The sequence below is a fragment of the Stereum hirsutum genome (genome assembly GCF_000264905.1).
Source record: "Stereum hirsutum FP-91666 SS1 unplaced genomic scaffold STEHIscaffold_8, whole genome shotgun sequence".
NCBI lineage: Eukaryota > Fungi > Basidiomycota > Agaricomycetes > Russulales > Stereaceae > Stereum > Stereum hirsutum.
The window spans coordinates 1,504,002-1,519,556 of record NW_006763138.1 but is presented as its reverse complement, the minus strand read 5'-3'; the positions used below and the strand labels follow the sequence as shown (position 1 = coordinate 1,519,556).

The following is a 15,555-nucleotide window of genomic DNA, read 5'->3' as shown; positions in this document are numbered from 1 at the left end:
CAGCACGTACCGCGGGATCGATCGATGGACACATTTTCTACAGACGGTTATGTTACGTTTCTTCTCAATACATACAGCTTCATATGTAGACTGCACAACACATACATCAATATTAGGCGACTTGACAGTTGGGCTAACGCAGAGGCAGAGGACACACAAAACTGCCCCTCTTCGAAGTCTAGTCTCCATCCTTCAAGATCCCTCTCTTTCCGTACCTCCATTCACCGCTCACAGCCTCCTAAAACCATGCAAAATTACTCAAACTAACCTCGCATCCACCTTTCTCATAAATCGCTCCTTCCTCGCCCATATCTCCTTCAAATTACTGTACCCACTCAGACCCATCGTGATCTCCGTGTCCGCCAGAAGTCCTCTCAACACTTCTTCCACGCCTTGTTCGCTGTCGATCGCGAGACCGTACATGAACGGGCGGGCCACTATTGCGTGTTCGGGTGGCGGGGAGCAACGTCGATGGAAGACGACGGGCGCCACATAAACCAAAATTACGAAGATACGTCCACGGAGATCAAAAGAGCCGCGTTTATCAACCGAATGCGGGTTCACTGAGCAATGACGCACGGCGAGAGAAGAGATGGAGGAAACGAGTCAGAACGTGGAATTGATTCGAAGGGGTAAAAAACGTGCATAAAACTCCTTGCGCCCCCATCGCTATCGCCTTCAACACGTCCGAACCCGTCCGGATCCCACTATCGAACAACACGGTGAACTTTCCACTTTCCTGCGCGTCGCGAACCTCTTTGTTCGCCGTGATCTCTTCGAGGGCGAGGAAGGAGGGGATAGCGCCGTCGACTTGTCTTCCGCCTGTGAGGTTGAAAGTCGAAAGCCAAAAGGCGAGATTTGAACGCCCATGCCACACGCGTCGCGACGTTGGAGAAAAGTAAGATAAAATAAAAGTAGATGTCAATAAACCCCCTATGAATCAACCCAGAACCTCGTGACACAACAACACCCAAATTGTAAAGAAAACCGAAGCCGAGACAAATTTAAGAGAAAAATTAAACGCACCATGATTGCTAACGACAATCCCATCCATCCCATTCTCCATCGCCAACAACGCGTCCTCCACGCTCTGTATCCCCTTCAACACGATCGGGCCCTCCCAATTATCGCGGAGGAACTTGAGCATCCCCCACGTCTTGAACATACCCGAGTTCGTCTCCGCGAGCCAGGCCATGCCGAGCTTGGTGCCTTCGATCGCGGCGGGGTCGCCTGTGTGGTACGTGTCAGTATATGGTTTGAGGAGGCAGTGGGTCGTGTGGTGTGCGATGGGTCGGATGGAATACGAAAAAACTCACCTTCTGCCCGTTTCTTGTCCATCGCTTCCGGTTCGAACGGGAACGCGTAAGGCGCACTCTCCCCCGTCCTCGCCTCCAGCCCCATCTTCTTCATGAACACAGGGTCCGACGTCCCGACCTATAGGTATGGCCAACAGGATTCATCACCTCAGTCCTTTCACCCAGATGGCGCGCAGGACAAGGCGCTGGTGAACTGGTGAACCAGTAACGCGAACCTGAATGCCGACCCCAGGCGCGAACGGCGAGGTCACGCGGACATCAGCCCAGCAGCATCCTATCGAGCGTGACCACGAGCGTCGTGAATCCCGCTTTCTTGACGCAGGAGAGTAGCGTGAGAGTTATTTCGTCGGTCTGAGGCCTGGTTGAATATAGTCATGGCAAAAATCAGAATTAAAACTCGAATTCTTGGGGTGGGGAAGGCGCGGAAGAGGGAAAGGGAAAAGGAAGATGTTTTCAGTGATAGAGACGATGGGAGGTGTGACGCACCTGTAAAGCTGATATCACCTCGCCCCGTCCACTCCATTTGCCTCCGCGACCTCCTCCGGCGGCCTTGTGCTCGCAGTGCTCATGATGAACGGCACGCCGACCTACATATTCATGTTCATGTTCACGGTCGTACGCAGGCCACAGCGGTCAATTCATTTCAATGAATCCGGTCGTCGTCCAAAAAGTTCCGTTTGGGTCCAAAGATTGCAGCTATCGTCCAAAGAGTTGCAGTCGTTGTTCACAGAAATCAGTCATCGTTCAACGAGTCCAACCATCGTCTATGAAATCAAGACACCATTTGTCGAGACCAAAAGCGAGTTCAAATAGAGGAACTGGGAGAAATAAAAGCCGACCTTCGCAGTCGCGCGCGCAGTGGCCAATTCACCGTCTTTATAGAGGATGCCTTGGACGCCCACGGGCGCGATGAGGACCGGCGATTTGTAGGTCTTGTCGAAGAGGGTGGTCTATATACATCGGGTATCGAAGTGTAAGGATTGAAGGAGTGAGCGAACGAATGGAATGGCAGGAGGAGCGGTGGGAGATCAATCGGGAGACAATCGCACCTCAAGACTCCGAGTCGACGCGTCCCTCAACATCCTCGGAATAATCTTCCACTGCTGCAACGCCTTCAAATTCGCTTTATTCGTCGAGCTTGACCCCGTGCTGCCGAACGTGTACATGTACGCCGCTACTCATCAATCCCAACATGCCACAGCAAACACACGCAATGATCAGCACACAACTTTGAGAGCTGAGTAGAAGAGGGAAAATCTCACCATGACCCCTCCGTAGCCTCCCTCGCCCTCTCCTCCAACTTCCCCACAGTATAACTCTCAATTGAAGGCGGTTTCCTCCCCGCGTATGCGTTCCTCATATACGCGCTCCACTCGGTCTGCAGTTTCTCGTTCCCGTCGGCCCATGCTGTGGCTGTGGAGGGGACATGCTCGTCGTGCAGGCGTACATGTAGAAACATTACAATGTGAGCGAAGAGCTCCGTTCACTGACATTGTAATGTGAGCCCGAACTCCTAGCTGCTTCTTGTGCACTGTTTTCATGGAGTCACATTATAATGTGGCTTCCATGCTTCTATTGCATACCGTCCACTTTTAGATCACTGCTTTATTAATTATTGATACGACCTTGATTCCCTTGCCCTATTTTAGGGTCTTACCCTCATTGGGATGTGGCACTGGCTACTGCTAGAATTCTCCCTGCCCCCTGCCCCTGCCCCTGCCCTGCTTCCTTCCTGTTATACTTCACTCTGAACATACTACTTGATCCTAATGAGCTATATAAGCCTACATAGAACACCATTTGAATGTATTACTCCACAAAAGCCCTACCTACATTTCGAAAATTTGGGTCTTTTGTGTGGCACAAATGTGGCCCAAATCTTGTACCATGCTCCTGCTCTTGCTCATGCTCTTGTACTTAAATACTTTGTATTATGTCTGTTCTAGTATACTAATATGACATAGGTATGTGTTTATAACTATTGCTATATAGACTGCCCCTCAGAAGCTCTGAACAAATTTCGCTTTTGTGTGGCCCAGGTGTGGCCCAGACCTTTTCTACTCCTGAACATTTTGTACATCAATAAATATCATCATATATACTTCTAGTATTCTAAATTAGTCTTTATTGCATCCTTGAAGACCTGTATTGGTTCTGTTCTTGTAAAGAAATGGCCAAAAAAGCGTTTTTTGGGGGTGTGGCACCAGTAGCACTTCAGTTTCTCCCCTTAAAATATATCATATCCCAGGTATACAGATGTTATAATTGAAGTATGTAAAACATAGCTATAGGAAGACAAGACCAGGGCAGATATAGAACAGTATCAGAGCAGGGATATCTACATTTAAGGGGTATACTGATGTGGCCCAAATGCTGCCCTATCCTAAAAACAAGGTTTGAGGTAGATAATAATATGGTTTTGAGCATGTTCATGATACTAGTATATACAGTTTGTATATAAGTATCTATGATAATAAAAAATGAGAGAGAATCCAAAGAGAATGAAGCTGCACAACACCCAGTACTCTTGTGCCACAGCTACTTCCAGCCACTGATTGCGAGAAAATCGCGGAAAATGCCGAAAACACCTTCCTTTTTTGGTAGTTTGAGCGTCCTGGATGCCACAGCTGGGCCACAATCGCCCTGATGTTGAGTCAATTTAAATACATTGAGCAGCAATAAAATATCTGAAAAACTGTAAATATAATTAGAACATCAGCCCCAGAAAGTGTACAAAAGTTTTGAGGTAAGAGGAATACTCAGAAGGTTTGAACTGTGAAGTGCACTGTAAACCTGAGTTTGAAAGTGTTTAGTGGCTTGAACTCGTCTGCACTTCTTCGGCTTCTCCTTCTTCTCAGCCACCATGTCCTCACCTTCACTCCTTTTCCCTTTGAGAGTACTGAGAGCCGGTCTAATAGCACCTCGCCTTGGGCTTGTGACTGTGCACTCCAGGAAATTAGGGAATTGGGGCTCTCAAGGTCCTGGACTGGCTATTGAGGTGTAGCTGTGGTCTTCAGCCCAGCATCCTTGATTCTCCTTCCCTCCCCTCCTCTCTCTTTCTCTCTCAACACTTCAATATCATCCTCAAGCATCTAATTCAAGTATATTTCAAGTTTCTGAGCTCTTTAGAGCCTCAGAATTGGCTAGAATGTTCAGGTAAGCTTGTGTGCCTGAAAACCAACATGACTACCTCCTCCCTCTCCTCCACCTCTCCCCCTCTCTCTACCATCCCAATTCATATCTAACATCTCATTCCTATCCATATACTTCATTTCTAGAAAGTTTGGTTCAATTTGGACCATGGGTTGGCCCTGGGCAGCAAAATGGCATGTGGCCCATCCTACCCTCTTCCAATTTCGCTTTTTTCTCTTTTCTGGAGATGATGCAGAGTTCTCTGATGGATTGGAAAGGACCTGATAGGTGAGTACTAATGTTTCTAGCTTTAATTTCACTTCTGAAAGCCCCAGAAGTTGTGTTACAGGTCCATGTTGGTGCCACATCACCCCTACCCTCCCTCACCTCCTCCCCATCCATCCAGCCCTTCCACTAACCCAAACAACTTTTGTGCCATCATTCCCAGACTCCCTCTATACTATCCAGCTGTCCTCATCCCTCTCCCTCCACTGGTTCACTCACAATAGCCTACTGCCCTGCCAGCCTCCCAAGCCCAACACTCAGCCCAGCTCTTCCTAGCCCTCTGGCTCGGGTTTTTTGTGTTTGGAAAGTATCTATGGACCTATATGAGTTTGGCCATGGTGAGATTTCGCTTATTTATCCATTCATTCCTTTCCTATGGCCACCTTCTCCTCCTACCCCTTCCCACCTCCTCCTACCCCTCTAAAGTAGCAGGAACCTTTGATCCTGCTCTCTTTTCTATCTGTATACTTCCCTAGCCTATCTATCTACATGAAAGATCCCTCTCTGTCCCTATTCCTGTACTGTAGAGTTTTCTAGAGCCTGTATTTTGTAATTAGAGTAAAAATGCGAAATATATTCGAGTTCTACCCTTTTCTGTAGTTTTCCTGGTGTGATCAGAGGTTGTATGAGTAAGGTATAGGTATATGAAGCTCAACAGCTCATATCTGAGATGGTCCAGCTGCAAAACAAGTGCAGGACCTGGGGGAAAGTAGGGCCACACCAGGGCCACAAAATACGAAAAAATCGAGATAAATTAGTACAGGCTATAGATTAGGGTCTAATAAAATTCTATTTAGTAGATTTATACTGTAGATACATGTACTATATACATAGTCAGGTCAGAACTGATAATATGCTGAGGGAGGAGGGAGGGTAGGGCTGAGCTACAAGGGCTAGTGCCATACTATAGGCCAAGGCCGAACAGGAAACCCAAGTCTAGGGCAAGAAAAGCCGAAAAGGCAAGCCCATTAATAATAAATGATGGGCAAGCGTCCAGATTAGGAGAAACCAAGATCATCAGACAGGTCCAACGGCTTCCCTGGCTGAGTAAGCAGAAGAAGCAAGGAAGCACTGCCAGGTAACAACGGAGGGACTCCGCTGGAAGTACAATGTGATGGACGGGACTTCTGGCTTCACATTGTAATGCCCCTGCACGTTCTGGTGATGAGGGCGGGTGAGGGTATGGTTGAGATAAGCACTTAAGCGCTCAGTGGAATTCGAGTCAAGACTGGGGAGGGGAAGAATCGAAGGATGTCTGTGAATCCGTGAGTCCCAGAGTATATAGATACTCTTCGTGCACTCGAATAAACACAGGGCCTGTATACACTCCACACCGACAGTACCATGACCACTGAAGTATTGATAACTAGGTCCAAGGGCCCACAAGAATAACCGACAAGCCGAGCGGCGCAAGCCTGCGCAAACCCATGACAAGAGAAGCGAGAGCACCAGAACGAGAGTGAACCCGAGCGTCATGAGCCTATGAGCAGCGGTCCATTGACATCTATTACTAACTGGACGTCTGTGTTGGTGAGAATAAGGCATGAACGTTTGAACGTTGACAGTTGGACTAGCGCACAGGCATACGCACAAAATCACCTCACTTCGAAATCCGTCCCGCATGCTTCAAAACAAAGCTATCCCCTTTTCGTACTTCCATTTACTACTCTCAACCTCTCGACACAACGCAACGACATGTGGCTCAAAGCAACCCCGCTTCCATCTTCCTTGCCCATATCTCCTTCAAACGACTACACACAGTGACAGAGAGCGCTACATCAACCAAAAAATGCGAAGATACGTCCAGGTCGTCGAGCGACGACACACAGCGAAAAAAAAGTAGGAAATAAGTGAGAGCACGGAATTGTTTCGAGAGAAAGAGATGCGTACACAAGACCCCTTGTACCCCCATCCCGATCGCCTTCAACACGTCCGAACCCGTCCGGATCCCACTGTCGAACAACACGACGAACTTGCCACGTTCCTGCGCCTGACGAACCTCCTTATTCGCCGCGATCTCTTCGAGGGTGAGGAAGGAGGGAATCGAGCCATCGACTTGTGTTCTGCCTTTCAGTTGAAAGCCGGAAGTCGCAAGTGGGGTATTGATGGTCGATAGGTGGTATTTGAAGGCCGGAGCGACACGTATTGCGACGTTCGAGGAAGGCAAAGATAAAAGAAAGCGTATGTTAGTAAATCTCTTATGCATACGACCCGGAACCTCGCAACATAATCTCATCCAAGGTGCAAAGAAAATCGAAACCGAGACAAACAAAAAAACTCATCAAACGCACCGTGATAACTAACCACAATCCCATTCATCCAAGGCGTCCTCCACGCTCTGTATCCCCTTCAACACGGTCGGGCCCTCCTCATTATGGCGCAGAAGCTTGGGCATCTTGGAATCCCCGAGTTCCCCTCCGCGAGCCAGGTCATGCCGAATTTCACGCATTCCGAGTCGATCGTGGCGGAGTAGCCTGTGTTGTTTACGATGGGTTAGTATACGGGCGATGAGTGGCAGGTTTTCTTTGTAAAGAAAATGCTGAGAAGTGGAGATGCGGGGATTGGGGGCGGTAAGTAGTCTGCAAAGATGAAGAACAGAGGATAAGCGAAGGGAAGAAACGTACCCTCCGTCCATTTCCTAATGAACGCATCCGGATCGAATAAGAACGTAATGGGCGTACCCTCTCCCGTCCTCGCCTCCAGCCCCATCTTCAGGAACACAGGGTCCGACGTCTCGACCTATAAGTATACACGCACACCATCCCACGAACGCCGTGCCGCCCTTCGCCACCATCGATGTAACCAAAAATAACTGTCAGCTCAGTCTTTTCAACTCAGATGGAGCGCAGGCCAAGATGCTGGTGGGCTGGTAACACGAACCTGGGTGACCCCATGCGCGAAGGGCAGATACGCCGCATCGAGATTGCGAAGTCTCCAGCCCCAGTAGCATAGTATCGAGCGCGACAATTTCGTCTTCTTGGCCGGAGAGAGCAGCGAGCGTGTTATTTCGTCGGAGTGGGGTGTGTAATTTATGGCTCATAGTTCACAGGTCTAAAAAAGATAGGAACAGACATTAGCGTAAGATTGCGTGGCGATGCAAGGCAGGACTGGACGATGTAATTTAGAATTTGAAGAGAGTAGAGGGTCGTGTTCAGTTACGAACGGATGAATGTATGACGTAGCAATTGGCGATTTTAGGAGGTATAACGCGACGTGGAGAAAGTAGGATGGTGAGTGTGGAGATACAGGACAGTGGAAATGTACAAAAATGTGGCGATAGTAGTGTAATGCGAAACCAGAAGTGTATGGGTGGCCAGAACTCGAAGAAGTACGGAAAGGATGAGGGACATAAACTGAACTGAACGCGAAACACACCTCGCCTCAGTGACCTCCTCCGGCGGTCTCGTGCTCGCGATGCTTATGATGAACGGCACACCGATCTTCGGGCGGCAGCAGCACCAAATAAATTAGTAGGATGTACATATATGATAGTACAGGCACAGAAAGAGCTTACCTGAGCCCGTGCTGTCGCGAGCTCGTCGTTTTGTGGAGTACGCCCTGAACACCTTCGAAGGTCTCACCGAAGAGGGTTGTCTGGTGGCCGTTCTACTGTGTCCGAGAGTTCGGTTATGGACCACACTGGATACGTGGAGAAGAGAGAGATGGAGAGGAGACGTTAGTTGAGAAACGACGAAAAGATACGAACAAAAGGTAAAGGGTGAGGGGAGGCTGGCAAAGGACCAAAAACCAATACCGTGAGGAAGAGACGAGGATGCACATGAAGGTTACGACTCGACACGCACGTCAGCATGCGCAGGGTAGTTCTCCCTGCTGAACGCCTTCAGACTCGTCCGCCGAAGGTGTATACATTCATGTACTGCTACCCATCGCCGTCCAATGCAAGTCAGCGCAAGGCTCAGTATAGTCGATGAGGAAGAAGAAACGAACCGCTGTGCCCCTTCACAGCCTCATTCGTCCTCTCTACTATGCCTATATCATAGCTTCCAATCCATGGCGGCTTACTTCCCGCATGCGTATCCCTCATATACGAGCTCTACTCCGTCTGCGGTTACGCGTTCTCGTTCCCATCACTCTCCGCGGCCGCCGATTGGGAGGGGACGTGCTCGTCGTAGTGTGGGTACGGATCGCAGGTCTCGAGGGTGGAGCGTATGGCGTCCAACGTTGATCTTTAGAAGGATGTTGAGATGATGAGTGTTGGTGCGTGCTTGCATGGATAGGCTCTCTGGAGGGTCGACGCTGAGGGAGAAGATGTAGAGTAGGCAGAACGACTGCGCGTTCGACGAGCCCATCGTGGTTGTATTGGAGAAGGATCTACACGTACGGAAGTTCGACTTTTGTGAACGCGTCGTCGGTGGACGATGACGCGAGGATCGAGCGTTTGTCGCTTCGCACTGGCTTCACGCAACCCACTTAGACAACCATTTTCGACCGACCTCATCTTATACGATCCAGTTCTCAAGACCGCACACTACTAGTTCCTGCTCAGATTTAGTTCCTAGAGAGCGCATTCGAGTCTCTGAATCACTACAATACTCCCCGATTCTGGATAACCACACCCACACTTACCGCTTGCGAGAATCTTCCGCCATGTCTCTCGATCCTTCATCAATCAGACCTGTATGTATCTTGCCCAGTATTGATCACAATTACCTCCGCAATTCCTGAACCACGAGGCTCCGTCCCGCTGCGTATCATACTTGCAGCGACACAGCATCCGACCCGTTGATTTGAGCAAAGGACATTAGGAGTATGGTTTGGTCAATGTAACGCTTTGTTTGTTGGTGGTTCGGTGATGTCGAGGTGGAATATGGACGCAAGGAGCGGTTTCTACGACCGATGCTGAAGAGTGGTAAAATGAGACGAAGGGAGAGGGTGCAGAAATGTAGTCGATGCCGGTGCGTTTATTCCTTCTTGATATTACTTCGGACAATAATTTTCTCATCCATGGATAATTCGTTCTGTCTCTTTCTTCACCGCGTCGCCGTCACATTGAACCTTCTCTCACTAGTCTGCGTGCTAGGGTGCATCATCGCGCTCTGAACTCGGTCATCTGCTTTCTACAAACTTCACGGACGACTTCTTTTCCAAATAAGCTCTCAGCATCTTGGCGATTCATCTTGGATGCATTTGTTCTCCTCACCGTAGGCAGTCGAGTGTGGTGTATCCTGGTCATTCACGCAAATACGTCTAGTCCAGATACACACACCTCGCCTCTGACTCACTGAATCTCTCTGCACCGTTCTGGGTGTCTACGCAACCGATTCATGACAGAATTTTGCCTCGTTGTCGTCGCAATTTATAGCGCGCCACTCTCACATATGGGCATGTTAAATGTGCAAGTCCAGTTATGCCTTTGTCTTTTTGATCCCTTTGCTTCCCCCCCCCCCCCCCCTTCCTCTCTGAGACCCGTTCAGTCTTCGTGTTTATTGCGTTCTTCGACTTTCTGATCACCTGCTTTTCTTCTTCCCAGCGCGTCCCGACTCCATCCGTGCGCGCCACTCACCATCACCGTCTCGCACTCTCTACGATAATCCGATCGCACCTCGTCCAAGCGTGACCTCGATCCGGATCCGTAGAGACCAAGGACGGATTACCCCTGTCACCGAATGCCAAAGTAGAATGGAAACACCAGTAGATGCTGGCGAGGACGAGACAAAGATAAGCATGGTAGAGAAGGATTAGATTTTCTGTGCGCTCGGCGGGTGCGTTCTCATTCTCCCTCCACTTTTTGTGCCACAATAAGCTCGCGTCGCAGTCAACTTCGTAGCGAGTACGATGAACGTACCTACGATCGGCTATGCTTCGACCTGCTTAGGTAGTCCCGTTCTTTGGCCTGGACGTCTCTAACCACCATGGCTGTCCCACGCCGCTCCATCCGTCATTGGTACCATCCTCTCATCGACCTCACGCCACCTACCCACCGAAATGCTCGCCAAATCGTTATTCAATGTACCACCAATCGCGTCCCTGTGGTATTCCCAGTCATGCATCGATGAACTGCCGCTCAATATTGCCGCTGCAGTAACGATTACGAGACCTACAAGCCGGCGGAGTGGAAGGTATGACCTTATTTCGTACCGAGATCGAAGATCTGGGCCTACTGGAAGCTAAGCGTTTTTTTGGAAACACTGGGAGTATGGAGTTGAAAATCGGTGGCGAGCGCAGGCACATCGTCGAAGTCGTAAACGGTGTCGAGGGGGTCATCTGGTCTTCGTTATCGATCTATGGGGCTCATCGTCATATCCCTCAGGCCTGCTCGAGTCCCACCACAACTTGACCCTCCGACTGCTTGTCGTCTGTCATAGGCGGCAGGTAGTAGTGGCTTGGGGCGTGCAGAGGAGCTCGAGACGAAACAGTCGAACGAAGTGCGCGTATAGTGACACTTTAATTCAGAGCCACGGCCTGCAAGGCTTGTAACCCCAATCTTCTAATGGCATACTTCGCTGGCTCACTCTCTATTGTCTTCAGAAGTATTGTCCCCGCTCGTTTTTCTCGCCGCTACAGAACCTCACAGCGAGCGATGGCTCAATCTGAAGTGTCCCATATCGGAGGTTTCTAGGCCTATATCCTATTTCGGTCTTCTGATATGCCGGATCACCACGAGTGGCAGCTCTATAACGTACGCATCGACCTGTATTAGACGCTGCCGCAGGCCTGGTCAAGGGACCCAGACGACCCAGATAATTGCCGAAAAACATCGAATATGGTGCTACTGAGTTACGCTGGTTCTAAGGCCTAGAAACCCACTTGAAGGAGCTGGTGGCGGGTTTTGGTTTGACGATGGGTGGGGCGACGGGTCGTGTCGAAGCTTGAGGTTGGAGCGGTGCGGAAGCCACTTGTGTTTGACAGTCGTGAGGTCGTAGTGGGCTGATGCTGGCGTGGCAGTCAAACCTGTAGGGGGACGGGCGTGTGCGCGTTATCATTCCTTATCGTGTCCCGCTATTCCGTCATGTGGTGCAGGTTGACTGTTTTCGTTCTGATTACTGATGGGGGCGGTTCACTTTCCACAATTAGCTCACCCAGTCGTTCGCCACCCAATCCGTGAAAAAGTCCCAATAATTGTTATAATACCTTTTACACTCTCATCGCATGTGTCTTATACACCGCTTCACAGCCAGAAGTATCCTTTGTCAAATTGTGTTTTATGTTGCTGCCTTTGTCTCTATTAAAGGTACTTGCTTGGCATCATCCTTCTAAGTTTAGACAGGCAAGCGCTGTCTCCCAGGCTGTACCATATAAACCGCACGACGTTGAGCACCTCGAGGACCTTGCCCTTCATCCACATTCTCTGACACTACCGCAGCTAGTCCCACCCTGCTATCCCTTTCCTTACCCACAAGTCATTGCAAGCCATGGATAAACCAGAAGAGAGAGGTCTGAGGCTTCTCTCACTGGGTACGTTCTCGCGTAGTTCTCCGTTCTGCACCGCAGCACTGATTCCTTCGTAAAAACAGATGGAGGGGGTATACGCGGCTTGTCTGCGCTACTCATCCTACAGAGTATCATGCTCTCCATTCAAGACAAAATGAAACTCCCCGACGTGCCTCTCCCTTGTGAATTCTTCGATCTCATTGGTGGTGCGAGTACCGGAGGGTGCGTCTCTCTTACCCTATGACGGTCACTCTCCAGATGCTTAGAAAGTTCATCTTCGTGCTTCATGTGCAGCCTCAATGCTCTGATGCTTGGACGCCTTCGCATGCCCATACAAGACGCTATAAAGGCGTATGCAAAGTTGTCGAAGGACATATTCTCGCACAAGAAATTATTTGGGGATGGCAAGTACAGTGCGACAAGATTGGAGGCCGCGGTGAAGGAGATCGTTGAAGAACGCGCCGGGGATACTAGCTATGGGATCCTGGACTCGCGTACCGGGGATGAAATTTGTCGCACGTACGCTCTAAGCTTGAATCTCATGTCCGTATGTTGTTCACGATATTGTCTGTAGGTTCGTCTGCGCGGTCCCAGTCAAAAATATGAGCGGACGCATACCCTCCCTCATCCGTTCATACCAAGCCCCCGGCAAACTCGCCATCGACTGCACGATCGTCGAGGCCGCTCGTGCCACCACCGCAGCTCCAACCTTCTTCAAACGCGCCATCATCAAGATCCAGGATGTCAACAGGGAGTACATCGACGGTGGTCTAGCACAGAATAACCCCTGCGATGTCGTCCTCAAAGAAGCAAAACTGATCTTTCCCGGTCGGAGCATTGCATGCATCATCAGTATCGGCACGGGCAAACTTCCGGTTATCCAGCTCGAGAGACCTGATTTTATCAGAAACATGATCCCGGTCCAAGTTGCAAAAGCACTAGCCGGAATCGCGACAGATACCGAGAATGCACACCAGACAATACAGTTCCGCTTCCAGTCACGTCCGGATGTATACTTCCGATTCAATGTGGACGAAGGGATGCAGGATGTTACGCTGGATGAGTGGAACAAGTTGGATGATGTGATGTCGCACGCGGAGAAATACATGGAAAGTGAGGATGTGAGGCAGAAGCTAGAAGGATCGGTGAAGGTCTTGGTGGAGCAGAAAATGGCCTTGAGTGTTTCGGAAGCGAGTGAGGTGTCCGATAATTTGTGTTAATGCAAATCAGAATACTAACCACCAATCATGCTATTAGTCGGAACTGTTTCTGCCGCAGAGAAACAGTGCAAAGCGGTTGAGCGGAAACGTTGCCCAGCACCGTCGCATGCATTCACCGGGAGAGCAGATATCCTAGCGATCATGGACAAACATTTCTCCTCCGACTCGATGAACGAACAGCTTATGTTTATACTGCATGGCCTGGGTGGCAGCGGGAAGAGCGAGATCATGAGACGGTTCGTAGCGGACTCACAAGTGCAGACGGAGGAGCATCCTCCCAGGTATTCCCGTTTGGTCTCTTCATGCTTTTGCAAAAATTCTAAGTTCCCCCTTTTCAAATCATCCTTCAGATTCTCAGAAGTCCTATATGTAGACGCCAGCTCCGCAGCGACCCTTGAAGTCGATCTTGCAAACATATCCATGGACAAAAAAATTGGAGAAAATGCGAAGGACACCATCAGCTGGCTTGTTCGTACTCGGGATCGTTGGCTTCTCATCCTGGACAATGCCGACGACACAGATCTAAATCTACAGCCATTCCTTCCTTCATGCTCGCACGGAAATATAATCATCACTACCCGCAATAGACAGCTTGATGTCTATGAGAAGTCCCTAGAGGTCTCGCGAATGCCGAAGGACGATGCGAAAGCTTTGTTTATGCGGCGTTCACGCATTTCGGATCAGGAAGCCACGACAGATAGCCTCATCACGCAGATTGTGGAGGTAAATACATTGCCATGTCTGATGCATCCCATGGCGTGTCTTACAATGAAAACAGGAGCTTGATTTCCTCGCTCTCGGGATTATTCAGGCCGCTGCTTATCTTCAGGTCAACAAGACATGTACGCTCGAGCAATACTTGGCCATGCTCATCTCCAATCGCCGTGAAATATTGGAGGACTACCAGGAATTCATCCACAAGCCCGAAGATTACGAAAAGACCGTATACACCACTTGGAATATCAGCCTCGAACAGCTCGAACGTACCCACCCGAAAGCAGTCACTTTCCTCTTCATCTGCTCTTTCCTTCACCATAAGAACATCCCGCGGGACATATTCATTGATGCAGCGTCCAGCGCTCCAGACCTTGAATCTGAAGATGAAACTCTCTCCGACTCTGTAATATTCTGGGTTCAAGCTTTCTTATGCCTATTCATTGATCCGACTGCGGCAACCTCCAAGACTTTTCATCAAATCGTTGCTGGCCTTAGCTCGTATTCGCTCGTGGAGATTACACCTGAAGGCAACTTGTCATTCCATCGTCTCGTTCATGATTGGAGTCGACAACGTGCTCGAACCACTGAGACATATCCCATCTATGCGGCGCTCATCCTCCGCTTGTCCTTTGAACGGTTTTGGGACGACATGAAAACGCCGGATGCTCTTGCTTATACACGAACACTTCTTCCGCACATGCAAGAGTTACAGGCTAGTTCTGACAGCAGTCTTGATCCCAGCATTGCTCATCGGTTTCAGTATATATATATGTGTCATGGATGGTGGGGGCATGCGGAAACAGTAGGGATGTGGGCGATAAAGGGATATGACAAGGTCCTTGGGAAGGAGAATCCCGAAACACTGGCAAGCATGGGGAACCTCGCGTTGACATACTGGAACCAGGGCCGGTGGACAGAGGCGGAGAAGCTGGAGGTGACGGTGATGGAGACGAGGAAGCGGGTGCTCGGCGAGGAGCATCCCTCCACACTGACGAGCATGGGGAACCTCGCGTCGACATACAGGAAGCAGGGCCGGTGGGCAGAGGCGGAGAAGCTGAACGTGACGGTGATGGAGACGAGGAAGCGGGTGCTCGGCGAGGAGCATCCCTCCACGCTGACGAGCATGGGGAACCTCGCGGAGACATACAGCAACCAGGGCCGGGGTACAGAGGCGGAGAAGCTGCAGGTGACGGTGATGAAGACGATGAAGCGGGTGATCGGCGAGGAGCATCCCGACATGCTGACGAGCATGGCGAACCTCGCGTCGACATACATGAGCCAGGGCCGGTGGACAGAGGCGGAGAAGCTGCAGGTGACGCTGATAGAGATGATGAAGCGGGGTGCTCGGGCGACGAGCATCCCGACACGCTGACGAGCATGGGGAACCTCGCGTCGACATACAGGAAGCAGGGCCGGTGGGCAGAGGCGGAGAAGCTGAACGTGACGGTGATGGAGACGAGGAAGCGGTGCTCGGCGAGGAGCATCCCTCCACG

The 15,555-nt window shown here is 50.2% G+C and overlaps 4 protein-coding genes across 4 annotated transcripts in view; 2 read left to right on the top strand and 2 right to left on the bottom strand.

The window, feature by feature from the left end:
• Positions 1-228: 228 nt before the first annotated feature.
• Positions 229-2,775, bottom strand: STEHIDRAFT_131803 (oxidoreductase; the record flags this gene model as incomplete). The annotated part of the gene is made up of 11 exons (XM_007304979.1): positions 229-238; positions 269-437; positions 646-822; positions 1,027-1,230; positions 1,317-1,434; positions 1,605-1,674; positions 1,821-1,903; positions 2,156-2,266; positions 2,366-2,490; positions 2,543-2,544; positions 2,579-2,775. The coding sequence occupies 11 exons, from the start codon at positions 2,773-2,775 to the stop codon at positions 229-231; spliced, it is 1,266 nt and encodes a 421-aa protein (XP_007305041.1).
• A 3,660-nt stretch (positions 2,776-6,435) lies between these two features.
• Positions 6,436-7,773, bottom strand: STEHIDRAFT_111700 (uncharacterized protein; the record flags this gene model as incomplete). Its single annotated transcript, XM_007304978.1, has 7 exons — positions 6,436-6,484; positions 6,624-6,685; positions 6,733-6,800; positions 7,038-7,256; positions 7,358-7,472; positions 7,493-7,545; positions 7,614-7,773. The coding sequence occupies 7 exons, from the start codon at positions 7,771-7,773 to the stop codon at positions 6,436-6,438; spliced, it is 726 nt and encodes a 241-aa protein (XP_007305040.1).
• Positions 7,774-9,746: 1,973 nt separating this feature from the next.
• STEHIDRAFT_122146 (uncharacterized protein) lies at positions 9,747-11,865 on the top strand. Its single transcript, XM_007304977.1, has 3 exons — positions 9,747-10,089; positions 10,225-11,163; positions 11,223-11,865. Exons 1-2 carry the CDS (start codon positions 10,086-10,088, stop codon positions 10,434-10,436), a joined length of 216 nt encoding a protein of 71 aa, XP_007305039.1. The 5' UTR covers positions 9,747-10,085; the 3' UTR covers positions 10,437-11,163; positions 11,223-11,865.
• Positions 11,866-14,870: 3,005 nt separating this feature from the next.
• Positions 14,871-15,555, top strand: part of STEHIDRAFT_58783 (kinesin light chain) — a gene marked incomplete at both ends in the record, with an annotated part of 2,209 nt that continues 1,524 nt past the window's right edge. Inside the window, one exon of the mRNA XM_007304576.1 lies at positions 14,871-15,374. Within this exon, the coding sequence (XP_007304638.1) occupies positions 14,871-15,374 (504 nt within the window). The remainder of the gene's footprint in view (positions 15,375-15,555) is intronic.